At 41.0% G+C, this 23,540-nt stretch overlaps 1 protein-coding gene across 1 annotated transcript in view; it reads left to right on the top strand.

Moving 5' to 3' along the window:
• ANK3 (ankyrin 3) overlaps nucleotides 1-23,540 on the top strand; it is a 202,674-nt gene that overhangs the window by 20,781 nt on the left and 158,353 nt on the right. The window contains exon 7 of the mRNA XM_023754603.1: nucleotides 23,052-23,150. Coding sequence (XP_023610371.1) covers nucleotides 23,052-23,150 — 99 coding nt within the window. The remainder of the gene's footprint in view (nucleotides 1-23,051; nucleotides 23,151-23,540) is intronic.

Here is a 23,540-nt window from a genome sequence, read left to right as displayed (position 1 = left end):
AATTTATATTTATCTCCTTTAAAACTCTGTTCCTCATTCTCAAGAACCACCTTTCAGGTGCTCGGTACTCACCTGTAGCTAGCGGCTATTCTGTTAACACAGTATACATAACATTTCCATCATCACAGAAAGGTCTGGACAAAGTTGAGACACTGTCATTCTGAGGCCCTCCTTCCCTTCAGTGTCACAATAATCCGTAAAGGTAAACGTTGCCCCAAGGAAAATGATCCTTTAAATCAGTGGTTCTCAACCTGTGGGTCGCTACCCCTTTGGGGGTCGAACGACCCTTTCACAGGGGTCACCCAAGACCATCGGAAAACACATATATAATTACATATTGTTTTTGTGATTAATCACTATGCTTTAATTATGTTCAATTTGTAACAATGAAAATACATCTTGCATATCAGATATTTACATTTATGACTCATAACAGTAGAAAAATTATAGTTATGAAGTAGCAACGAAAATAATTTTATGGTTGGGGGTCACCACAACATGAGGAACTGTATTAAAGGGTCTCGGCATTAGGAAGGTTGAGAACCGCTGCTTTAAATAGTCATGCAGAGCAATTTCACTGCCAATAGACTTGCCCCTTTTGGCTCCAAAAGATTTTTGTCTTTCCCATTTTGTCACCAGAAACCACCACCACCAAAATCAACAATAAAACTGAAATCCTCTTCCAAACAAGAATAAACATAAGCACTGAAAACATAAAAATAGCAATTTCTTCCCAATTTGTGTCATGGAGAGTTCAGAAATACCAAAAATTGAGGTAGATCTCAACTGAACTCTCCAACTGCCAGGGATTGTGCCACATGGTTAACTGCTGTGAATCTTTGTTTTTCATCTGTGTGAAGGATGCTAGTATTCTTTTCCTCAAAGAAGCTCTCTCTAACCCCCTAAAATAAGCCACTCCCCCTTAACCACACTATATGTCTTCATGGCCCCCTTGTACTTTCTAATGGTAGGCATTAAATATCGTTTTATTTATACGATTTTTTTTGTCATGAATATTCTATTTGTTTTCTAATCCCCTTGAAGGCTTAGTCATCATCCTCTGTCTCCAGCTTCTCACCTGGTAATATCCTCTTCCCAAGTGCTCATCTTGTGCTCGGCTCTGTGACCTTGGCTTTTACATGAACTTCAATCTTCCGGGGAAGGACTGAGCAACAGAGAACGTGTTTCTTGCTGCTTAGATTTTTTTTTTTATTTTAGGAGAGGAAGGCATTGTTTTTTCAGGGAATCATTCCTTACTGCGCTACAGGGAGGCATGACCTTTGTCTTTGCTGCCTCGCAGCCCTCTGTCTACTGTACCTTTCATGAAGTGGTACCTTGGACATACTAATGTGCCACTGCATTGCATTCAGCCAGAGAGCTCCAAATATGAAACTATCAAGGCCCTGCCATTACGTAGTAAGTGCTCAGTAGAGGGTCCGCCTTTCTTCTATAGGAGGAGTTCATAATAATAATGATTTGAAGTAGTTATAATTTGAGTATTAAGTTCCAGTCTCTTTCTTAAGCATTTTATATGTATTAACTCAACAATCTTATGAGGGCTGAAGTGGAGGTGTAATGAAATACATCTTCCATATCCTGTTCTTCACCTCATTTGCAAGACTTTGAATTCCTCAAGGACAGGCCTGTGTATTATTACTCACTGTGAATTCCCAGCACCTAGCACTGGGAGGACGCGATATATATTTATTGAATTCAAGAATGAATAAAGAAATAACTTCATCTTTCTTAACCACTGCACCTGGGTACCCAGTACCTACTTAAACCTGCTTTCCTCAAGCCCTGTTCTGCTCCCTAGCCTGTCAGAATTTCAGGATGACCCCCACCTGGTGTTAGGGAACTGCTTGCCGTTATTAAAGGAGATTATTAAAGGAGAGGAGAGATCCGCAGGATTCAAATAGAGGAATTGAGGTCAGTGCACCAAACCCAAGTATTGAATCTCAGATGCCAAAGGGCAAGTTTGTGTAGCATTTGGAAGACGTGTTTCTCAGCAGTGGGGATGACCCTGGAAGACAAGCCTGGAGTAAAGGGCTGCTGCCAAGCTTACGGGTGTTGTAAGCATGGCCTCCGACGCGTGCTATCAAGACCGATCAAAGCCACCACCAGAGGGTGCTAGAAAGGACATCAGCCACTCAAACAGGGATGGGCATCACTTCTGTATGAGTGTAGCGGACGTTTGTAATGGTTTTATAATGTGCAGGGCTTCTGGAGACTCTAGTTAGGTGTGTGGTGGTGACATTTCACATATATTTTAAACATATTTTCCCCTCATTATATGATTCATTTTCAGATAAAATACAATAAAGCAAAGAGAGCAAATAAAAACCACCCATGACAGTCCTAATATATTCTTTTTAACATTTAGATATCTGTCCTTAAAAAGACCAAACACACACATAAATACATTCATTTTCATTGGCACAAATTTTCAAATATAGATTTATCTCCTTGTATAAGGCTCAACCACATTAAAGCCAAAGACAGTTTTTTAAAATGGGTTCTATAATCCTCCTTCAGAATGAAAATGGGGATTTTAGAGGCTTGGCAAAGGAATGTGAGTTATGGGAAAGTAGCTGTGTGGCTACTGCATTAACCATATCCTTGTTTCCATGGTGATATTAACATATCAGGGGGAACAAAGCCAGGAAGTGGGGGATATACCTTTTATAGAGAACTTGCTCTAAGCTTGCCATGCAGTCTCATTCCTGCTCTTTGCATTTCACTCCCTGGATACCACATCAAAGAAGAATCTCTTATATAATCGTAAAGGAATATTTTAATCCCAGAATCTGAAAGTACATTTGAACACACTAACATCTGCCGGTGTTACGGGATCTGTGCTGCCCTTCATCGGAGGAGATGAGAGAGATTTCAGTCACCACAAGCCCCTCCGACCACCTTGTCTGACAGTGATGGAGGTGGCTTTTGGCTTCCCTTCCCTTCCCGTTCACCGTAGAGAGTAGGTACAGTGTCAGAGCAAACAGCATCGCAGCCAGCCGGCTGCAATCCCGCACTGGCCCTGCGGTTCAGTCTGTGTGCTCTTCGACAATGTATTCATGCTTCAGCGTGATCATCCATAAAATGGGCCCAATAACAATACCTAATGCATAGTCATTGAGATGACCAAATGAAATAATCTGTATAAATTGCTTAGCGCAGCGCTTGACCCAGGACATGGGGACCAGGGCCATAGCCACGTTTGTGGTAGTTGCTATTGCTTCTCCCAAGGAGGGGACCCATCATCATAAGACACATCCACCTGTAAAGCATGACGTGGCAAGCAGGTGGCACCATGGCAGCTCTCTGAGTATTTCTGGAACTAGTCAGAAGCGTGGCTTCCCCGAATGTTGCAGTTACGTGGCTTGCAGTGGTGTTTGCCACGTGAGGAGGTCAGCCTTTAAGAAACTATGAATGTGGCGTTGCTTGAGACAGTAAGAACTCCAATAAAAAAATCATAGAAGCTGGAAGGTGCGTATTTCTCTGTCTCACTTGCCCTCTTTCAGTCTGTGCTCTGCTTCCTGCCCTGCTTGTTCTAGAAGTGTTGCTGTGAGATCATCTTCAAGGACCCAAGTGAATTCCACTTTGCAGTTCTGTATCGTTAAGTTCTCTTAAGGTGTAGGAGTTGGCAGAACTGGCTTTATTGCTGTGCACTGTAAAAGAGACTTATTCAATAGCTGTAAAATTTTCATTTCCTCCCGAGCGTGCAAATCGCAGCCAAGGATGACTGTGCGCCTCTGCTGCACATTCCGGAGCATTGTACACACTCACTGTCAGACGGTGCGTTTGAATTCGTTCTGGTGCAGCCTGGTCCCCTCCTGAGCACTGCAGGCTCGTCCATGAGAAAACCCTGCTCTTCTCCCTCGGGCGGCCTGAAGAATATGCAGGAGGGGCGACGGGGCACCTAGAGGGAAGAGGTTAGGACTTGGCAGAAGCAAAAGGTGGCAAAGGAGTGGACTTGGGACCCGTGCAGTCTTTTCCTGTGTCTTAAATCAAAGCAGGATGATCCAAGAAAACAAGTTCAGGCAGGAGATCAGCGTGGACTAGCAGAGTTGAAAAAAATTGAAAAGCCAAACTGTGATGGAAATACAGGGATTAGAACTCCAAGAAATGGAGAGTGACCAATCGCACAAGTGAAATGAGACGATATGAGCAAGAGTCCAACCCTGGGGCTGGGCTGAGGGCACTGGCCTTGATTGTGCAGATGGAAGAGAGTCATTGCAGGTTTTGTCCCCTTTTTTGAGATATAATTGACATATAACTATAAGTTTGAGGTGTACAACATGTTGGTTTGATACATTTATATAATGCAATATGATGACTACAGTACTGTGAGCTAACACCACTATCACATCACTCAATTACCATTTCTTTTTTTTGTCTTGGCAACAGTTAAGATCTAGTCTCTTAGCAACTTTGACGTTATAACAGTATTGTTTTCTGTAATCACTATGCTGTGCATTAGATCGCTAGGACTTATTTACCTACTAGTTGCAAGTTTGTACCCTGAGATGACATTTCCCAATGTCCCAAACTCCTGGTAGCCACCATTCTGCTGTTTTCACAAGTCATTGCAGGTCCTTGAGTGGAGACTGGGATGGGACAGGAGTGTTTAGGATGCGTGATGGCCTGCCTGGGAGGGGGGTGAGGAGGCCTGGCTCGGAGCTGTGGCAGACTCTAGTCGCACAAGGAGAAGCATGTCTGACTCCTGGTGTGATGCTTCTCTCCTCGGAGATAACTGCTCTGGAGTCTTGCTTGTTCCACTGGTTCTCAGTAGAAAGGGGAGCACTGCTCTCCTTGGAATAACAATGCCCCAACCACAATGCCACCGACACCCACACGGAGTCATGCTGGACTGATTTACAGCCAATAGAGGTGGGATGTCCCAGGATGGGGAGAAAGGGCCCAGAAGTTCATGTTCGCTCTGGAATGGTTCCCCAGAGCCATTGAGCTTCCCCCAGCGATGCAGCTGTAAGAGTGGTTGGGCTAGAAGACCTTGAGGTTCCTTTCAGCCCATATTACTGAGACCTTAAACTATGAGGTGGGAAAACTTTACCCAAAATTTAAACCAATGTAGGTAATACCTTTCATTTATAACTAGGTACTAGGTACTATAATAAGTTTCCTATATATTATTTCATTTATTCTCCACAGTAATCCTGTGGGGGGTGGGTATGGTTTCTGTTTTACACTGGGAAGCAAGAGGTTAAATAACTTGTGCAAAGCCACACAGCGTTAAGGTGGTAGAGCTTGAGCTAAGAAATAGCAAGGTTAACACAGTAAAATATAACAATGAAAACCACAAAGTGAAATAAACTGCATTCGACTGTGCAGTTCATACTCTGGTAAGATCAGAGGCGATGCAGTGGGTACTGAGCTTTGGACTTAATCCAGGGTCATCACTGGGAAGCCAGAACTGACAGCAGCCTCGCTTGTACCAGCTGGCGATGCGTTTTCTGCCTGCGCCAGGACTGCAAAATGAATTAAGGACAGTTTTAAAAGATTAGAAAGGGGTTTTTCTTATAATAAATCCTGTTACACATTTGAAAACATTTTAATTGAAAGACTAGCAAACCTGAAAACCTGACAAATCATCAAATTCGTTCTAAAATAATGCATTCACATGTATGCTGTATTCTATTTATTGTTATCTCTATTCTACATTTTTGTATCCCAGATGATCATGTTTTGAAATGGACTGTTGATATTTAGAAGCTTAATGGCCTTACGACCAAAGGGTAGTAAATACATTTTTCTGTGAAGAAAGACAGAGCAGACTTACCTCTAAAGTGAACAAATCTCTCTGAGTTTGGAAATTAAAAACGGTTGTTCTGCAGCCTCCAAGTCCGAGCCTCGCCGCCAGTTCTCCCCAGCTGGCCCGCAGCCTCCGTTCCCCCAGGTTTGCCTGCAGTTCGTTTAGGCTGAGGCCTTGCAATCTGTGTTTCTACCGAGTTCCTCAGGTGCTTCTCCAGATCAGGCTCCATTAAAAAACATTGACGGCCCTGGCTTGTTTGGCTCAGTGGATAGAGCGTCAGCCTGCGAACTGAAGGGTCCCCGGTTCAATTCCAGTCAAGGGCACAAGCCTGAGTTGTGGGCTCGATCCCCAGTGGAGGGCATGCAGGAGGCAGCCAATCAGTGCTTCCCTCTCATCATTGATGTTTCTATCTCTCTCCTTCTTCCTTCCTCTCTGAAATCAACAAAAATATTTTTTAAAGAAGTTGACAGAGGCCATGCTATGAAAATCTTTCCTTATATAAATTGTCCAAAGTTGAACCACAGAAATCTCAATACTCATTTACTTGTAACAATTATCTTTACAATACCTCAGATCTAACCTTGAATTTACATCATATTCAGAGCTTACAAAATACTTCTGGATCAGTTGAGACAAGAATAGACATTTTAAAAAATACATTATTATTGATTTCAGAAAGGAAGGGAGAGGGAGGGAGGGAGGGAGGAGGGGAGAGAGAGAGAGAGAAACATCAGTGATGAGAATCACACCCTCTACTGGGGATTGAGCCCACAACCACACCCTCTACTGGGGATTGAGCCCACAACCTGGGCCTGTACCCTGACCAGGAATCGAACCCTGACCTCCTGGTTCATAGGTCCAGGCTCAACCACTGAGCAACACCGGCCAGACAAGAATAGACATTTTTACAGATGAGCAGACTAAGATCCCAAAAAGTTGTTTGTCTCAGATCCTACTGAGAGTAAAATGGAAGAACAGGGATTTGAATCCAGAGCTTCTCACTCATTTCATTCTGTCTCGATACATGACCATCATCCAATGGCAATAATGCCTGATGAAAGCTGAGGACAGGGTGTTAGCCCCTGGAAGAGCAGCGTCATCTCAATAAGACAGGTGTACAGCACACAGACAAGGCAATTTGCACCAGACCGACTGTGTGTTTTTTGAAACCATCTTTCTTTAGAAACTTCAAAGACACTGTTTACACATTTTGACATGTTTAAAACTTCAGCAAATGTCTAACTTATCCAAAGACCAAGTGGGGGCAGGATACCTGAGAAACCAATAGTTTCAAGTTAACTGACATCTCAAAAGCCTGACAGGAGTGACTTAACTTTTTGGAGGAGAAAGAAAAATGTTCAACTTGGATATAAATTCAGTTGCAGAATTATCAGAAATCCTACAGATGTGTAGAAAATGTATCATTGTAAAGCCCCTTACTATTTATGTTTTTAAGAATTTTTATAAAAGAGTGTTTCAAAAAAAGGGCAGACTTTTTAAACGTATAGCATTTTTAGATATATTACAGGAAATCTTATATAATAAAAGGCTAACATGCAAATTGTCCCCTCGACTGGGAGTTCAACTGGGAGTTCGACCAGGGGCAGAGCCAGCCAACTGTCCGTGGCCCCTGCCCCTGGCCAGCCCCAACCCTGATTGGCCCCTCCCCTTGGCTGGCCCAGCCCAATCGGGCCCCGATTGGGGCGGGCCAGCCCGACCCCACCCGTGCATGAATTCGTGCACCTGGCCCTCTAGTCTAACATAATTTGATTATCTCATTTTAAATAATTAAATATTTTTATACAACTTTTCTCAGTGTATAAGAAAGCAATTGATTACCTTATAATGGAAATTTTAATACTCCTTTCAGTTTAATTATTATAAGTCTTTAACTCCGGTAGTTCTAGCTGGGAGGGGCTTTCTTTACTGTACCAGAGGGCAGGCTACTTTTGAATAGTCACCAATTGTGACACCTTTAAAGAAATAAGAAAGCCACGAGTTTTTCTTATTTAAAATGACAGAGTTGAACTAGCCACACTTTTGGATACTGAGTACTTTTTTAGCTTTGAGGTATGCCATTTACTTTTGGTTGGAAATTGTTTCAGCAGCCTTATCTGTATAGTGATTATACTTCTGGATTGAGAACTAGAGCTAATGATTTGCCCAAACTAAGATGAGTCTCACTAGCTGTATGTTTGCCCATATGAAGACAAGACTCACTATTTATATGGATTTTCTCCCATATGACCTACTGAACAGAGCCAGCACAGCCTTTAGAATCAGACAACTTAGGATCAAATCCCAGCTCAGCTATTTCCTAGACATGTGACCTGTGGCCACTTCCAACTTCACTTTACTCAACTGCAAATTTAAGTGGATCGCATCTATTTCATGGGTTGTTGTGGAGATTAAGTGAGATGATGTATGTCTCATAGGATTTGCACAAAGTAAAGGCTTAATAATTGGTAGGATTGGTTTTTTTATTTTAATTACATTTATTTTCTTTTAAAATGAAGAACTTATTGGTCTAAAGTAGGTATCAGTTTGGGCAGGGACTATAGCAGAAATCAGTTTTTCTTCTAAAAATTTTTTGCAGGATAAAAGTCATTTATTCAATCATTGATGCTCAAAAATTTCTCAGTTTATGGAATTATAGAACCACTGAAATGTATACGGAAAAAATGCATATATTGAACATTCATTAGAAAGGCAACTATCAAAGAAAGGAGAAAAGAACAAATGTCGGGGAGGGTTTGGAAAAGCTGGGACCCTTATGCTCTGTTTGTGAAAATGTGAAATGGTACAACCACTATGGGAAAAGGGTATGGAGGTCACTCAAAAGGCTAAATGTAGTATTTCTATATGATCCAGCATTCCACTTCTGGGTATGTATACAAAAAAAATAGAGCAGGGTCTCACATATTTGTATACCCACATGCATAGCAGCATTATTCACAATAGGCAAAAGGTGGAAGCAGCCCAAGTGGCTTGGGTTGCTGAATGAATAAGCAAAATATGATACATACATACAATGGAATATTGTTCAGCCTTTAAAAGGCAGGAAAATCTGACACATGCTATAGTATGAATGAACCTTGAGGACATTATGCTGAATGAATTAAGCTAGCCTCAGAAACGCAAATATTATGTGGTTTCATTTATATGAGGTACCAAGAGTACTCAAATTCATAGAGATAGCAAGTGGAATGGTGGTTGTCAGGCCTGGGGAAGATGAAAATGGGGAGTTGTTTAATGAGTATAGGGTTTCAGAGTTGCCAGATGAAAAGAGTTCTAGAGGTTGATTACACAACAAAGTGAATATATTTAACACTGAGTTGTTTACTTAAAAATGGCCAAGGTGGGAGTTTTATATGTATTTTATCACAAACATTTTTTCAATTTAAAGCATATTCTGAAAACCACTGGACAAGATATCTCCAAAAACCCCTATGTAACATCCAGTGGTGCAAAGGTAGCGGGGGAGTTGGTAACCGAGGGACAAGGTCCAAGACCAGTGTCAGCCCCAGTTTCCCGGCCCATCTTGTGGCAGCTGGCATTGTGTGTACAGCTGAGGCTGTGTGGGGGGAGAGGGAGGAGTGGCCTATTTGCCCTAAATGTCTTCCCACACTGCTAAATCTCTTGTGGGAATGGTGGGAGACCTAGCAGTGCCTTATCTAAATGGTTGATGAGCCATCATCTATTCATCCAAGTAAAAGCCTCTATCAGTATTAATGATAAATAGCTTCATATTATCCTTAAGAGAAAATAAATAAACCTCTTGAGTTTTTTTAGAGCAGAACAAAGCAAATACTCAGAGCGTGATTTCACAATAGAGATCAAATATCCAAGCATTGGCTGCTGCTTTCTGGGGAGCCCAGCACTATCACCTGTCTCGTCGATGGGATTGGTTGGTCTCCCAGGGAAGGGGGTGAGGTTGAGGAAGTGTCAGTGACATCGGTATCTTCAGTGTCAGTCTCAGCAAGACCTGTGTGGACTTAATCCCCTCATCCAGGAAGCACAGAGAGAGAAAAGTTGGTGTCGAATAAGCTAGTGGTTGGTATAACTGAAGAAGAGAAAAAGACTTTCTCGAAGAAGACCTATTTCATTTCATTAGAAACTCATGAAAAGAAAGATGGATATTTACTAAGGTGGTCATCTTAATGATTGCTGTAGTATAAGGGAAGTTTCTGAGTTTATTTTATACTTTATTTATTAACTAGAGGCCGGTGCACAAATTTGTGCACAGGTGGGGTCCAGCCGGCCTGCCCCGATTGTGGCCGATAAGGCTGGGCCGGCTGGAGGGGGGGGGCCACGGGAGGTCCACTGGCTGGCCCGTCCCCTGATCAGGGACAGGGCCAGACACGGGGAGGGGCTGCAGGCAGTTGGCCGGCTGCAAGTGATTGAGGGCGGGGCCAGCCAGGGGAAAGGGCCATGGGCACTTGGCTGGCCAGCCCCCCCCCCCCCATTGGGGTGGTGGGGGGAGGGGCTGCAGGCAGTTGGCGCATCAAAGCAACCGGTCGTTCCGGTCATTCTGGCATTCTGGTCACTTGGCTTTTACATATGTAGATAATAGATTGAGTTGGATAGAGCGTCGGCCTGCGGACTCAAGGGTCCCAGGTTCGATTCCGGTCAAGGGCATGTACCTTGGTTGCGGGCACATCCCCAGTGGGGAGTGTGCAGGAGGCAGCTGATCGATGTTTCTCTCTCATCGATGTTTCTGGCTCTCTATCCCTTTCCCTTCCTCTCTGTAAAAAATCGATAATAGATTGAGTTCTTCTTTAAGAAAAACCCTACTTATGTGTCAGATTGAAGGCTGAAGTGTTTATTATCTTCCACTGTTTGTAATTTTCCTGGTTATATCCTTGAAATTCCCAGTTCTTATTAACAGTATCATTTGTTTGCATATATTTTATGGATTTCTTAGGGCATTAAAAACAGACATTTTCATAAAAAGAAATGAGCTAATGATACATATAACATAATGGATGAACCTTGAAAACATTATGCTGAGTGAAAGGAGACAGACACAAAAGGTGACATATTGTATGATTCCATTAATATGAAATGTCTAGAATAGGCAAATCCATAAAGGCAATAGATCAGTGGTTTCTAGGGACTGGGAGGGAGGACAGAGGAATGGAAAATGATTGCTTAATGGTATGGGGTTTCTTTTTGTTTTAATTTATTTTTCAGTTGACATATATTATTTTAGTTTCAGATATATATCATAGTGATTAGACATATACCTTACAAAGTGATCACCCTGATAAGTCGAGTACCTATCTGACAAGTACAGAATATGGGCTTCTTTGGGGGATGATAAAAATGTTCTAAATAAATACTAGTGATGGTTACACAACTTGTGAATATACTAAAAACCACTAAATTGTACACTTGCAAATAGCCAATTTTATGGTATGTGAATTGAATCTCAATAAACCTGCTCTAAAATAAACGATCAGACAAGATTTAAGGTAGACAAAAATTTACCAAAAAAAAAAAAAGCTTTTATACCTTCAAGGAAATTAAAGGAAACAGGAATTTAATTCTTTATTTTTCTACATTATATCAAAAGATATGACTGTTCAATATTACTTACCAAAAATTTATTGCCTCTTCTGTGCCTGGAGATTAGCAAACGTGACCTTGTAGGGGAAGAAAAAACTTTTTCCTCTATCTTCTTAGGTTCAGTTCCTGGGACCATGCAAATTAAACTGACTAAAGACAAACTAACAGGAGAACAGGTTTGTGTATTCATAGAAAAGAAGTGAAGGCCCACAGATGCTGTTAGACCCTGGAGGAATACATACTATTTTAACAAAGGATGATATATTTTTGGAGAATGACAAGACAAAGGCAAGGGGTTTGGGGCTGCTAGGGGTGGTAAATTATAGGGAGATAAATATATGAGGGAGAGAACTAAGGTAGAAAAAGTTTGTTTAGTAAGGTTTGTTTTGCAGATCAAGTTGTGCCTTCTCCATGGATGTGTGATGAAGAGGCATCCTCCTCTTCCTGGCAAGGAAGAGGGAGACACCTTTACAAAAGGAAATGTATGCCTTGCCTTTAGACAGAAAGGGGAAGGACAGAGAGCTCAAAACAAAGGTTTTTTTCAAAAGGTATATATACCTACATGGTGAACAAGGACACTAATAAGCCTTGCTAAATGTTTTTCCTGTGCTTTCACTGTGTACCTATTTAGTAATCATTTTGTTTCTATTTATAATAGAAATAGTACTAAAGTATAAGAGATGCTAAAATATAGGTTTTAAATGCAAACCATGATCACATTAAAATCCTTATCTTCAGATATCTTGTTTTGCCACTCTGACTTTTTGTTTATTACCGTAAGAGAAGTAACTTGGAAACATTATTGCAAGTGGTAAGAATAGCAGAAGATCCCAGATACCTTTTCGACTTAACATTTAATTATTTTAGAATTTGCACTCAGTTGAGACAATATTAAGGAACTAAAGACATCATATCAATCTTTTGTTCTCTAAAGGACTTCAAGTGCTATCATCCACCTACTCTTTCACTTGGTGATAACCTCCCCAGACATTTTAGAAAAGATGAGAAAGTGGAGGAGATCAGAAATCCACTGCCCTTTATATATTTAAATGGGATAAAAAGTCTGCCACTTATTACAAGTAAGGTAGGAATGGCCTAGGTTTGATTTTGTGATGTTGCAGAAATGATCTTGCTTTAGTGATTATTTCATAAAGGAACTTGGCTACCACCTCAGCTGGGTTTTTTCAGAAACAGAGATCAGAAATAGGCAAGCAATTCCACCACTTTCCAGCAGAGGGAGCTGTTTCTTCCAAGTCCTTGATTTTAAAAGTATGGCACTCACATTTCTATTTTGTTAAATACCACATGTACCTATCACGTTACAGCAGCCATGGTCCTGCCCCCAAGTCCCCTTCCTCTCTGCCACTATTGCCCAGCCATGGGACTTCGGAAGTTTTCACACACTGAGCTGTGCTGAGCTGACCCTTCTCTAATACCTTTGCATTCATCCTGAGAACTGGCAACCTCAACACCTTCTTAGAGCTCACCAGTTATTTCAGGTCCACATGTTTTTTTCTCCCCAAATTTTTCATTATGTACTTGTGAGATGTGGTCATTGCATACATTTTTTGAAATATCTACACCATATGATAATAAAAAGAACAGTAGTTGCTAACACTTTTATAGTGTTTACCTAATGCCAAGCACCATTCTTAAGACTCCATGCTTATTAACTCGCTAGGGGCCCAGTGCACAAATTCGTGCACCTTGAAAGGAACTGTGGGCCACGAAGCTGAGGTGGACACAGAGGCAGGTCTCAGCCCATCCTCTGCGCCCCTGCCCAGTCCCTCCCACTGCAGCTCCTGATCCCCTGCCTGCTGGCAGCCCCGCTCCCACAACTGCCGCTCCCATACGCTGACAGCGCCGGGCCCACTTGCACCCGCTGACAGCACAGAGCAATTGGGGCCGGCGCCATCAGCGGGTGCGAGTGGCGGCTGCTGTCCCAGTCGCCCCTCAGGAGCAAAGTGGAGAAGCCTCAGGGGTGATCGGGGCCAGCAGCTGCCGCTTGCACCTGCTGATGGCACCGAGCGATTGGGACCGGCGCCAGGCGCCAGCAGTGGATGTGAGCAGCAGCTCTGGCACCGGTTGAGGTTGTGAGCATGGCCGGCACTGGCAGTGGGTGTGAGTGGCGGCCCCGGCACCGGCAGCAGGTGGGAGCGCCGGGCAGGATGGCGGCACGCAGGAGCAAAGAATTTTCAGTAACCACCAGAGGTTCACCCCAATGACAGTGACTGGCACCCCACCTTGGTCTGGCACCCCCGTTCACCTGCTTCACCATCCCGCCTTGGTCAACACCCGCCATGGTCCGTACTCTGCCGCCTGCTGCAGATGCCCGCCATGTTCTGCATGTGCCCCCTGGTGGTCAGCACACATCAAAGCAACCAGTTCAGTTGTTCTGCTGTTTGGTCTATTTGCATATTAGGGTTTTATATATATAGATTAGCCTGATTTTACAGATAGGAAATCTGTGATGTAAAGAAATTAAATAAACTTCACTGAAGTTATGCAGCTAGTGTGGAGTAGGCCTGGAATTTTTTTAAAGATTTTTTTAGTTGATTTTTAGAGGGAAACATTGATATGAGAGAAGAACATCAATAGTCTCCTCTTGCAGCAACACCACCCCCCACTCCCACCAGGGATTCAACCCCAAACCCCAGCATGTGCTCTGAACATCCTGGCAGCCTTTCCGTGTATGGAAGGACACCCAACCACCTGAGCTGCACTGGCCAGTGCAGGGCCTGGGATTTGATCCCAAACATTTGGGCTCCATAGTACTCTCTCTTAACTTACTGCACAACTGACTCCTATACTTTCTTACCTCTTATCATGCTGTTTGGTACTCCAAAAATGCTTTAATAGTGAGCATTGGTTCCTGTGTGCACTGCTTATAAGTGCAGAGTCAGCGTGGTCTAGTGAAAGAAGCCAGTACTTTGGGGTCATACATATTATGGCAGCTTTGTGACCTTTGGCAAGTTATTTATTTATTTACTTATTTACTTATTTATTTATTTATTTATTTATCTATCTTTAGTTTTAGTTGCCTCATTTATAAAATAAAGGGAAAAACTAGACAGTATTTCTTTCTCATTGTGTGTTAAATGAGATAAAATACATGGAATACCTGTAAGTTTGCTTCCTCTTTTTGATGTGAATGTTCTCATACCTCATCTTGGCAGTCCTGCGACAGAGGCACTGGAGGTATCATGTCCATTATCCAGATGAAAATATGAGTTCATAGAGGATAAGACACATTCCCAAGATCGTCTATCGGGAAAGTGGATATGGAAAAGATTTAGGGCCTGGTCGTCTTCTAATGAAATGTGCTTTGTGCTAGACCAATGCAACGGAATTGAAATAAAGTTAGAACCAGGATCGAATTCCTTACCTCTGAACTCATTAGTAAAAATCTTTTTTGCATTTTTCTAAGTTTTGTAGTTTAGGAAGCACAGTAAATATTTTTATTTTGAAGTTAGAGGATCTTACTCTAAAGAATGATCATCGCATAATATTACCTAACTATATGACATCATGAACTACATGTTACTGTAGAAGAGTAGGACTTTGTAGACATCCTGAGAGATCTTAGCTTGTTCTGAGTGATTTGCTTCTTTTTTTCCCCTGAAAGTGGGAGACAAAACCTGTTCTTCTGAATTGAGACTTTTCACTCTCCAACTTCAGTAGTTGGTATCTTCTAGAAGTGTAGGTTACAGATGAAAGGTTTTATTGGAAAACCAAATAGAAGGAGATTGATGCAGAAGAACATAATAAACTGGAAGAAAAAAAAGGCTAGAAGTGAAACTATAGTGAGAACACAGATCCTCACCTCAGGAGACACAGCAGTGACCCATGTTGTTTTAAGTACTTGATAAGGTTATTGGCCTGGAAATTTGAGAGAATTAAACCTGCTGAGCACTATGATTTTGTTCAGTCAAAATTCTGAATATCCAAATCTTGTTAATGTTTTATATAATATTTCTAGAGCCAATTTTTGTTGTTGTTTGGAAAATAATATGTGTGTATATATGTGATTGCTTTTTTGTCTTTATCCGCTATCTTTGAAAAAGGGTTGAGGAGAAGTAAATATTAGAGAAAGGAAGGGACTGGCTTATCAGATTTGCACTTTAAGTTTTTTAGAGTAAATAATGATTAAATTTAATAGTTTAATGGATTAGTTAACACTCCGGTGTGGGGTGAATTTCCCGCCAAAATATAAGATGGCTCTGTCTTTTGGTTTTGTTCCATCCACCAAAAGGGTGGATTACAAACAAATATTTGGTAATACGCAGTTACAATCGGCCCGAGTTTACACGTTTCCCGCACTCCACCGCAAATCTATATGAACCGAGTTAAAGACGGCTCCCGCGGAGTACGCGCAATTCACGCGAGCCGACTTAACTCGTTTCCCCCACTCCAAGTGTTAAATGAAATAAGGAGCTATTGTGCTAGAGATAAAAATATGATTATTTTTCTTGTTTTCTTTTTAAATTATAGTTGACATACAATATTGTATTAGTTTCTGGTGTTCAACCCTGTGATTAGACATTTATATAACTTACAAAGTGATCACCCTGATAAATCTAGTACCCATCTGACACCATATATAGTTATCACAATATTATTACCTATATTCCCTATGCTGTACTTTACATCCCTGTGACTGTTCTATAACTACCAATTTGTACTTCTCAATCCCTTCACCTTTTTCACCCATCCCACTAACCCCTGTCCCATCTGGCAGCTGTCAAAGTATTCTCTGTATCTGAGTCTGTTTATGTTCTGCATGTTTGTTTATTTTGTTGTTTAGATTCCACATATTAAGTGAAATCCTCTGGCATTTGTCTTTCTCTGTCTGACTTGAAAACAGTGATTTTTAAATGAGCCCAAATGAGCTTAGTGAAACGGAAGGAGCAATGCCTGGGAACTGGGAACCCCAGGGTCCTGGCCCAGCTTCACGCCTTGTGACTCCGGGCAGTCACTTAATCTGCCTGGTCTCTTCCTTCTCTATAAAATAGGTAATTAGACTGGATGAATTCCAAAATACTAATGTACCCCATTACATTGAATATTATGTCTTTGGTACAAGAACAAAATATTATATTCAAAGCTAATTTATACCCAATTAGAGTAGTGTTTAGTTTTCACTAAATTCAGGTTAGCTTTAAAACTCCAGGTTGACTTTGTTTTTATCCAAGTTTTAATTCAGGTCTCTTTTTAGAAGGAACATATAGATCTTTAACTTTAGTCATACTTAATTTTCTACATTAATGGGAAAAAATAGTCATATATATTTACTTTCGAGATATCTTCAAACTTAAAAAAATTCCTTCAAAGTTCAAATACCAGGCAAGTTAATAAGGAGGTAAAACCTCTCCATGGTTGTCAGAGTGAAGAATGCAAATGTTGGGACCTGGGACCGAGGTGGTGGTGATGGAGGTGGTGGTGGTGGTGGTGGTGGTGGGCTACAAAGTAGGTAATAATAAAAAAAGAAATACAGTCACTCTTTTCACCACACATTATACAAATATACACACAGAAATTTTTTAAAAGAGTGTAAAGAAGCAAAAAATAATCTGTAATCTCCACCAAGAGATAAATTGTTAACATTTGGATCAACATCTATCTCTTCAGCCTTTTTAGAATGTGTCTATACGCATACTTATGTACAAAAATAAGAGCATGGTTTTCATGTTCTTTTATGTCTTAATTTTTACTTAATATACATATTTCCTAGGTTATTAAGTTATCACAGTCTACCTTCTAATGTTATATCACTTTACCTAGTGTGAGAGCCTGAGTTGTAATTCTTCTCTACCATCTATATGCAGTTGGCATCTTACATTTTACTTTTGCATATATTGTAAACCCCATAATTTACTACTTTAGACAATCAATTAGCTCTTATATTTACCTTCATTTATTTCTATATTTCTTTGTGTAGATCTCAGTTTCTGTCTTGTATCATATTCCTACTGCCAGAGAATGTCCTTTAACATTTTTTATTGCAGGTCTGCTAGTAATGAATTTGCTTAGCTTTTGTTTATCTTAAAATGTTTTTATTTCTCCTTAATGTTTTAAAATATATTTTTGCTGGGAATAGAATTCTCATTTGACATTTGTTTATTTTCAGTACAGAAAGATGTCACTATTTTTGTTTTCAGGATTGCATAATTTCTGACGCGCGGTCTCTTATAATTACAGTATTATCTTTTTCTCTGCAAGAAATACGTCCTTTTTCCTTTGGCTATCTTCAAGATTTTTTCTTTATCTTTCATTTTGAGCAATTTGATTGACGTGTTTGGTTATGGAGTATGTCATTATTCTGAGATAATTCTTGACCGTTATCTCTTCACATATTTCTTTTGCCAAATTCTCTCTTCCTTCTCCTTTTGTGATTCCAGTCAGCTGTTTTATATTGTCCTGAGGCTCTTGGACACTCTTTTCTTTCTTTTTCACTCTTTTTTTTCCTCTATGCATCTCATTTTGGATCATTTATGGACGTATCTTTAAGTTCACTGGTTCTTTCCTCAGTTATGTGAAGTCTGCTGATGAGTCCATCGAAGGAATTCATTTCCAATATTGTGGGTTTTCTTATCAAGTGTTTCCATTTGGCTCTCCCTAACTTTTGATGCATGTTTTTCACCTGTCCCACTAGTTAGAATACTGAATATTATGTCCAGAACAGGAGAGACTGAGGTAAATAGTACCTTTGTTTGGAAATAGGCATACCTTGTCTTCTGTTGGGCTGCAAAGGTGGCAGGTTGAGCCAGTTTAGTCAAGAGTTGAACTGAATTTATTTTTTGTTTGAGTGCATCACAGGTTTTAAATTCCTTTGCGGGGGGGGGCTTATGCTTAGGGGACTAGTAGACGGGGTGGGAAGTGGGGGGATTAGTGCTCCACCTCATGCTTTCCCTGCATAGCTGTTACACAGAGAACATCTTTTGCCAAGCTGCTGCCTGACCTCACCAGTTGGCTACTGTTGCTTGCTACTCCTGTTAGGGTTGTGCTGGGGCTGAGGGTCTCTCATTCATCCTCTGCTTCAGTCTTAGGGAGGGTGCCTAGGCCTCAGGGCGAGATCTCTCTTAGCATTTCTGCCCTTTCTACCACAGCAGTCAACCTCTGCTTTGTATCTGTGGTTGTAGATTTCAAGGCTCTTCTATATACTGCCAAATTGCATCCCAGAAAGCATGTGCAACCACCTCTCACCAATGACAATCAAGGGTTCTACGAAACAAGGTTTTCAGTCTTGGACATCACCGGGCTCTTTTGATATGAGTGATTCCATAATTATATTGCTCACTTTTATGATGAAAATGCAACACTGGGCCTTGTGCATAGTAGGCCATAACCCACTTTTCTGGTTAACTGAGGAATCAAAGTGTAAATATCCTATCGAGAAGTTGAGAGGTACCATTGTCATTTAGGTTTGTTCCCCATTGACAGAAGCAGTCCCCACCCCACTCAGGAATTCAGAAGTATATATTTCATTCAGAAGCTCCATTTGACAGAGATGAGAAGCAGTAGTGTCAGCCTAAGGCATTATGATCCCTGAATGAAAATACCACTGCCCGAGGGCTGGAACTGAATTCTGACCCTGATTCTGCCTCCAATTAGCGGTCTCTTAAATACGCAAATTACTGACCAGTTCTGTTCCTCAGTTTATGTATCTGTCAAGTAAGGTTCATGATACTTATTTCACTTCAGCTTGCTGTGAAGTTGAAATGAAATTACATCGTGTAAAGCCCTTTGCAGCACTTTTTAAGTGCCATAGAAATGTGAAATATTCCTCTAAGAAGGGTCAGAGAGGTGTAGAAAACTGTGGGAGTTCGAAATTCAAGATACTCTTTTGACATCTTCACATCCTCCATGTGAGAGAGTATGTGAGAAAATGAGTATTTGCGAATATAAGAAGAGAACAAAATTAGAAATAGAGTTCTTTCTCTCACCAAAATTAGCCTACTTGTGGTAAAAGTTAATTAAGTCCTGCTCAACCAGAGAAGGGCACATCTTTAAGGGGAAATAGCACGTAAGCCTTGACTCACGCAGAGAAGTGATGAGTTTGTGTCATATCTCACTCTGTACTCAGTAAGCCTCTGTTAGACTGTGTCTCCAATAGACCTAACCTGTCACTCCACCTGCTGTCTCAGGTCTAGAATTCGCCCACTGTGTTGCTTGGGTCATTAGAGCGACACACACTTACACTCAGACAAAAGAGACAAGCAAGACAATTAACAAGCCATAAGGAAGTTTACCTGCTTCCACCAGCTTTCATTCACACCAAAATCCAGTCCCCATCAAAGAGGACCAAAGCGCACACTATGCAAAACATAGAGTGTTACTTCCTCTTTTGCAACCTGTTACATACTGTTAAAATCTTCCGTTGTAAGCTGGTTGGTCTAGAGCAGGGGTCAGCAAATTACCAACCCAGGCCACCATCTGCTTTTGTAAACAAAATGAGTTGTTTTTTTCCACATCAAAATTAGAACTCTAGTACCAATATGGTTGACTATACACAGATGAGCTAGAGACACTACCCAACATCACTTACATGTTCAAATGCCATGGGAAATTGATAGAAAAAAATCATTCTGGAGCTTAAAAGGACTCTGACATGGAGATTGGTCATTGTCTTCTGCAGGCAAGACCATAAAGCATTAGAGGGCCACTGATCTTTATTTTATTTTTTTATATTTTTTATTGATTTCAGAGAGAGGAAGGGAGAGGGAGAGAGATCGAGGGCCACTGATCTTAATGCACACTTTACAGATTGTCCTCAAAGTGGATTTTGTATCTGCTTGGTAGCATACTGCAGCTCTATTTTGCATAGTTTCATTCTCAGGGTTATTCAGTGAAAGCTTGCTTATTTTTATCACCTTTCTTCTTGTGAATAAATATTTTTTGGGTAACTATGGCAGGCAAAGTAGTGAGCAAGAACATGGCAGGACTGGAGATTCCAAGGTAGAGCGCTCATTGGTGCTCATCCATGGCTCACGTGAGTTTCATTGCATTGCCAAACGCCACCTGAAAGCCGTGCCACAGTGCTGTTCCCCCCTCTGCTGGGCAAGAGTTCAATGGTGAACGGGCCAGATTTGTTTCCTGCGGTTGCCATAGGCTGGTTTCTGTTGTTGGGACTGGAGAAGATGAGTCGTTTCTCTCAGGATGTTGTACGTGTGCGCTGGCAAGGTAGCAGCAGAGGTAGGGACCCCAGGGGCTGTTGGAAAGCTGGTGACCGTAAGTGGGGGTGGCTTAGTGTTTACTAACATGTCGATTTTCAAATCATTAAATCACCCTGAGTACTTAGTGCAGCAGCAATATATGCCACTATCAGACGGGGCCGCATTCTTTCCGGTTAAAGACACATTCCCTTTCTAAATGATTCCATTTAGCTTACAAGGCTTGTTCCTCCGAATGGTCAGTCTGGATCCATTAGTCCCAATGAGTTGGTTTGAACATAGAGACCACCCACATGCCCCTCGGCCCCAGCCTGTGGTTGTGACTTCACTAGCTGCTGAGTAGGTACAGGGCAGCATGTCAGGCTGACGCACCACGCCACTCACTTGTACCTGAGAGATGACAGCATCTGTCCAAAGTAGTGTGAGGCCTGTGAAGGCTGCACAAGGGTGCAGGATGGTGTCATCCTGTCTCAGTGTGGCTCCTCCTTTATATCTTTAGTGGTAGGAATTCTGTTCAGCTAGTCTTGGCTGGTTCTCGGTGATGGTTCGTCTACAGTTTAGTTGGAATTCTCAAGTGCTCCTTAAATAAAGTTGTATTGGGACACAACCACTCTCATTTCGGTGCATATTGTGTGTGGCTGCTCTAGTGCTACAGGGGCAGAGCTGAGTAGCTGCAATAAAGATTGTACGGCCTACGAAGCCAAATATTTGCTCTCTGGTGGCCCTTTGTAGAAAAAGTGTGGCTCTTCCTGGTCTGGAGCAATGATATGCATCCTGTCCACTCCCCACCAGCATTACCAAAACACATTTGTTTTATTCATGTTTCTTTCTTCTTTCATTTAATGAATTATTATTGATTTATGCGTTAACATTTAAGAATAATGGGATGTAGAGAGTTCTTCAGATGGGAGAATGTATAATGGCTAACAGCATTGAATTAGGAAGGTTTATTGAAAATACAGGCCAAAAAGAACATGCTACATAATACTCCATGAGAATGCAACCAGCCGTGTCCAGAATGTAGGAAATGCTACACAATAAATTACCTATGTGTTTTTTTGTTTGTTTTTGTTTTGTTTTTGTTTTTGTTTCTGTTTCAGTAAATATATGGACATGGGAAAAAGAAGGTAGAGGAGGGCGCCTCTGGAAATAAAAGAGACCTCAGGGACAGTTCAACCTTGATGTGCATCTTCTAATTTGAACAACCCAGCTGAGATTAATTGGAGATAATAGAATTTGAAGTTTGACAGGGTTTTGGTGTTATGAAGTTATTTGTATTTGTTAGTTATAAGGGTATTGTGATTTTTAAGACATCCTTATCTGTTAGAGATCATTAATTGTAGTCTTTGTGGGTGAAATAACAGGGTTCCTAAACTTTTTTTTTCTTAAACTCCTTCAGCCAGAAAAAAATCATAGGGAGTCCAGAAGAAATAATATTGGCAAAAAATTGACAATTATTGAAGTGGGGTGATACTGTTTATGCTTTTCTCTGAAATGTGCCTGTTTGAACATTTTCATTATAAAGTGTTTGTTTTTTTAAACCATGAGTTTAAGTGTCAGTTTTCATTTGAATCTGGGTTTTACTAGCTGTTTCTAGATCGGTAAAATGGGCATTATAATTCAGGTTGTATATGACATTGTGATGATTATGAGAATTAAATGAGATAGTAAAGAGTTTAGCTCAATGCCTAACACATAGGAAATGATCAATACCTGGTAGCTATTATATTGTATCTGCTATCAAACAACAAAAACATAACCCCTTTTGGGCTCAGTTCATGTATCATGTAATTGACTTTTATGAATAACAGCTCTTAAACCCATATTGCTGCTACACAAGGATATCAGGAACTGAAATACAGAATGTTTTTCACTGTGTGCATGTACTTCCTTGGCAGTCCGAAAACAGCCACAACACCCGTACAGATGCAAAGAGGAAGAACTATGGCTCCGAAATCATGATTGGAATTTCAGATTGTCCTATAAGGCTGTTTCTCCACAGCAGTTTTTTTTAAAGCCCATAGTCAGTTTTGTGTGGTATTGCTAACAAATGCCTGTGAACACGTTTAACCCAATGTACATGGGAAGCCCTGTGACTATACGGTAGTGACAGATTTCCCAGTTTGCACTCCTTGGAGCCCAGGGAAGGCTGAGTCCTGTGATCCTGCTTTAACTCAGCCTGGGCTGACTTAGCTGCTTCCTGGTCAGCTACTCATTAGCCAACATGTATCTCACAAACTTGTAGGAAAACACGTTGACTTAAAGGTCCAGGATATTCGAGCCTCCCCCCTAAATAAAAGAAAATCATTATCTCATCCATCAACCACCTCAGGTAAATCAAATAAATGAGCTGGGACTTTTTATGGGTGTGGGAAGGTGTCTCCTTCTGAAGACAGTTACTATCGGAAAGAAATATTGGGAGCCTACTGTTCAAAATGATTTTTATAAAAAGAATGAAGACTGGTTGTGGGCGGTTTAGGAAACAATGTTTTGGTTAAACTGAAGATACCCAAACTGTAATTTTTTTTTCTCTTCTTCCACAGAATGACATCACTCCTTTACATGTTGCATCAAAAAGAGGAAATGCCAACATGGTAAAACTACTGCTTGATCGAGGAGCTAAAATCGATGCCAAAACAAGGGTAGGAGTCAATTTATGTGCATGCTTATCCTTATTTTCGGGAGGTAGGAATACTACTCCTAATACCTTTGCACTGGTTCAGTATTGGCTTTATTTTTGTTCATTTGTTGTAGTCTCTTGGAAAATGACTGCTACGTTTTTTCTCCTTAAAATGGGATGATAATCAATATTTATAAATCTTTAGTAGATGTTTAAATAGTGCATGGCTTTAATTACAGAATCTAAGGTCTAAAGCCTAGAGTTTTAGTTGAGTTAAATTTTCAAGAATTTAACCACTACTTGACACTCCAGGCTTAGCTATTTAGTCAATTTGATGCTAAACCTGACTTAAAAACAAACCTTTCTACCTTTGTGCCCTGCTGATGGGAATGTAAAATGGTACAGCTGCTAT

This window comes from Myotis lucifugus, unplaced genomic scaffold (assembly GCF_000147115.1).
Source record: "Myotis lucifugus unplaced genomic scaffold, Myoluc2.0 scaffold_62, whole genome shotgun sequence".
NCBI classification, from domain to species: Eukaryota; Metazoa; Chordata; class Mammalia; order Chiroptera; family Vespertilionidae; genus Myotis; species Myotis lucifugus.
The sequence above is the reverse complement of the archived record's forward strand: the minus strand, read 5'-3'. Positions and strand labels throughout refer to the sequence as shown.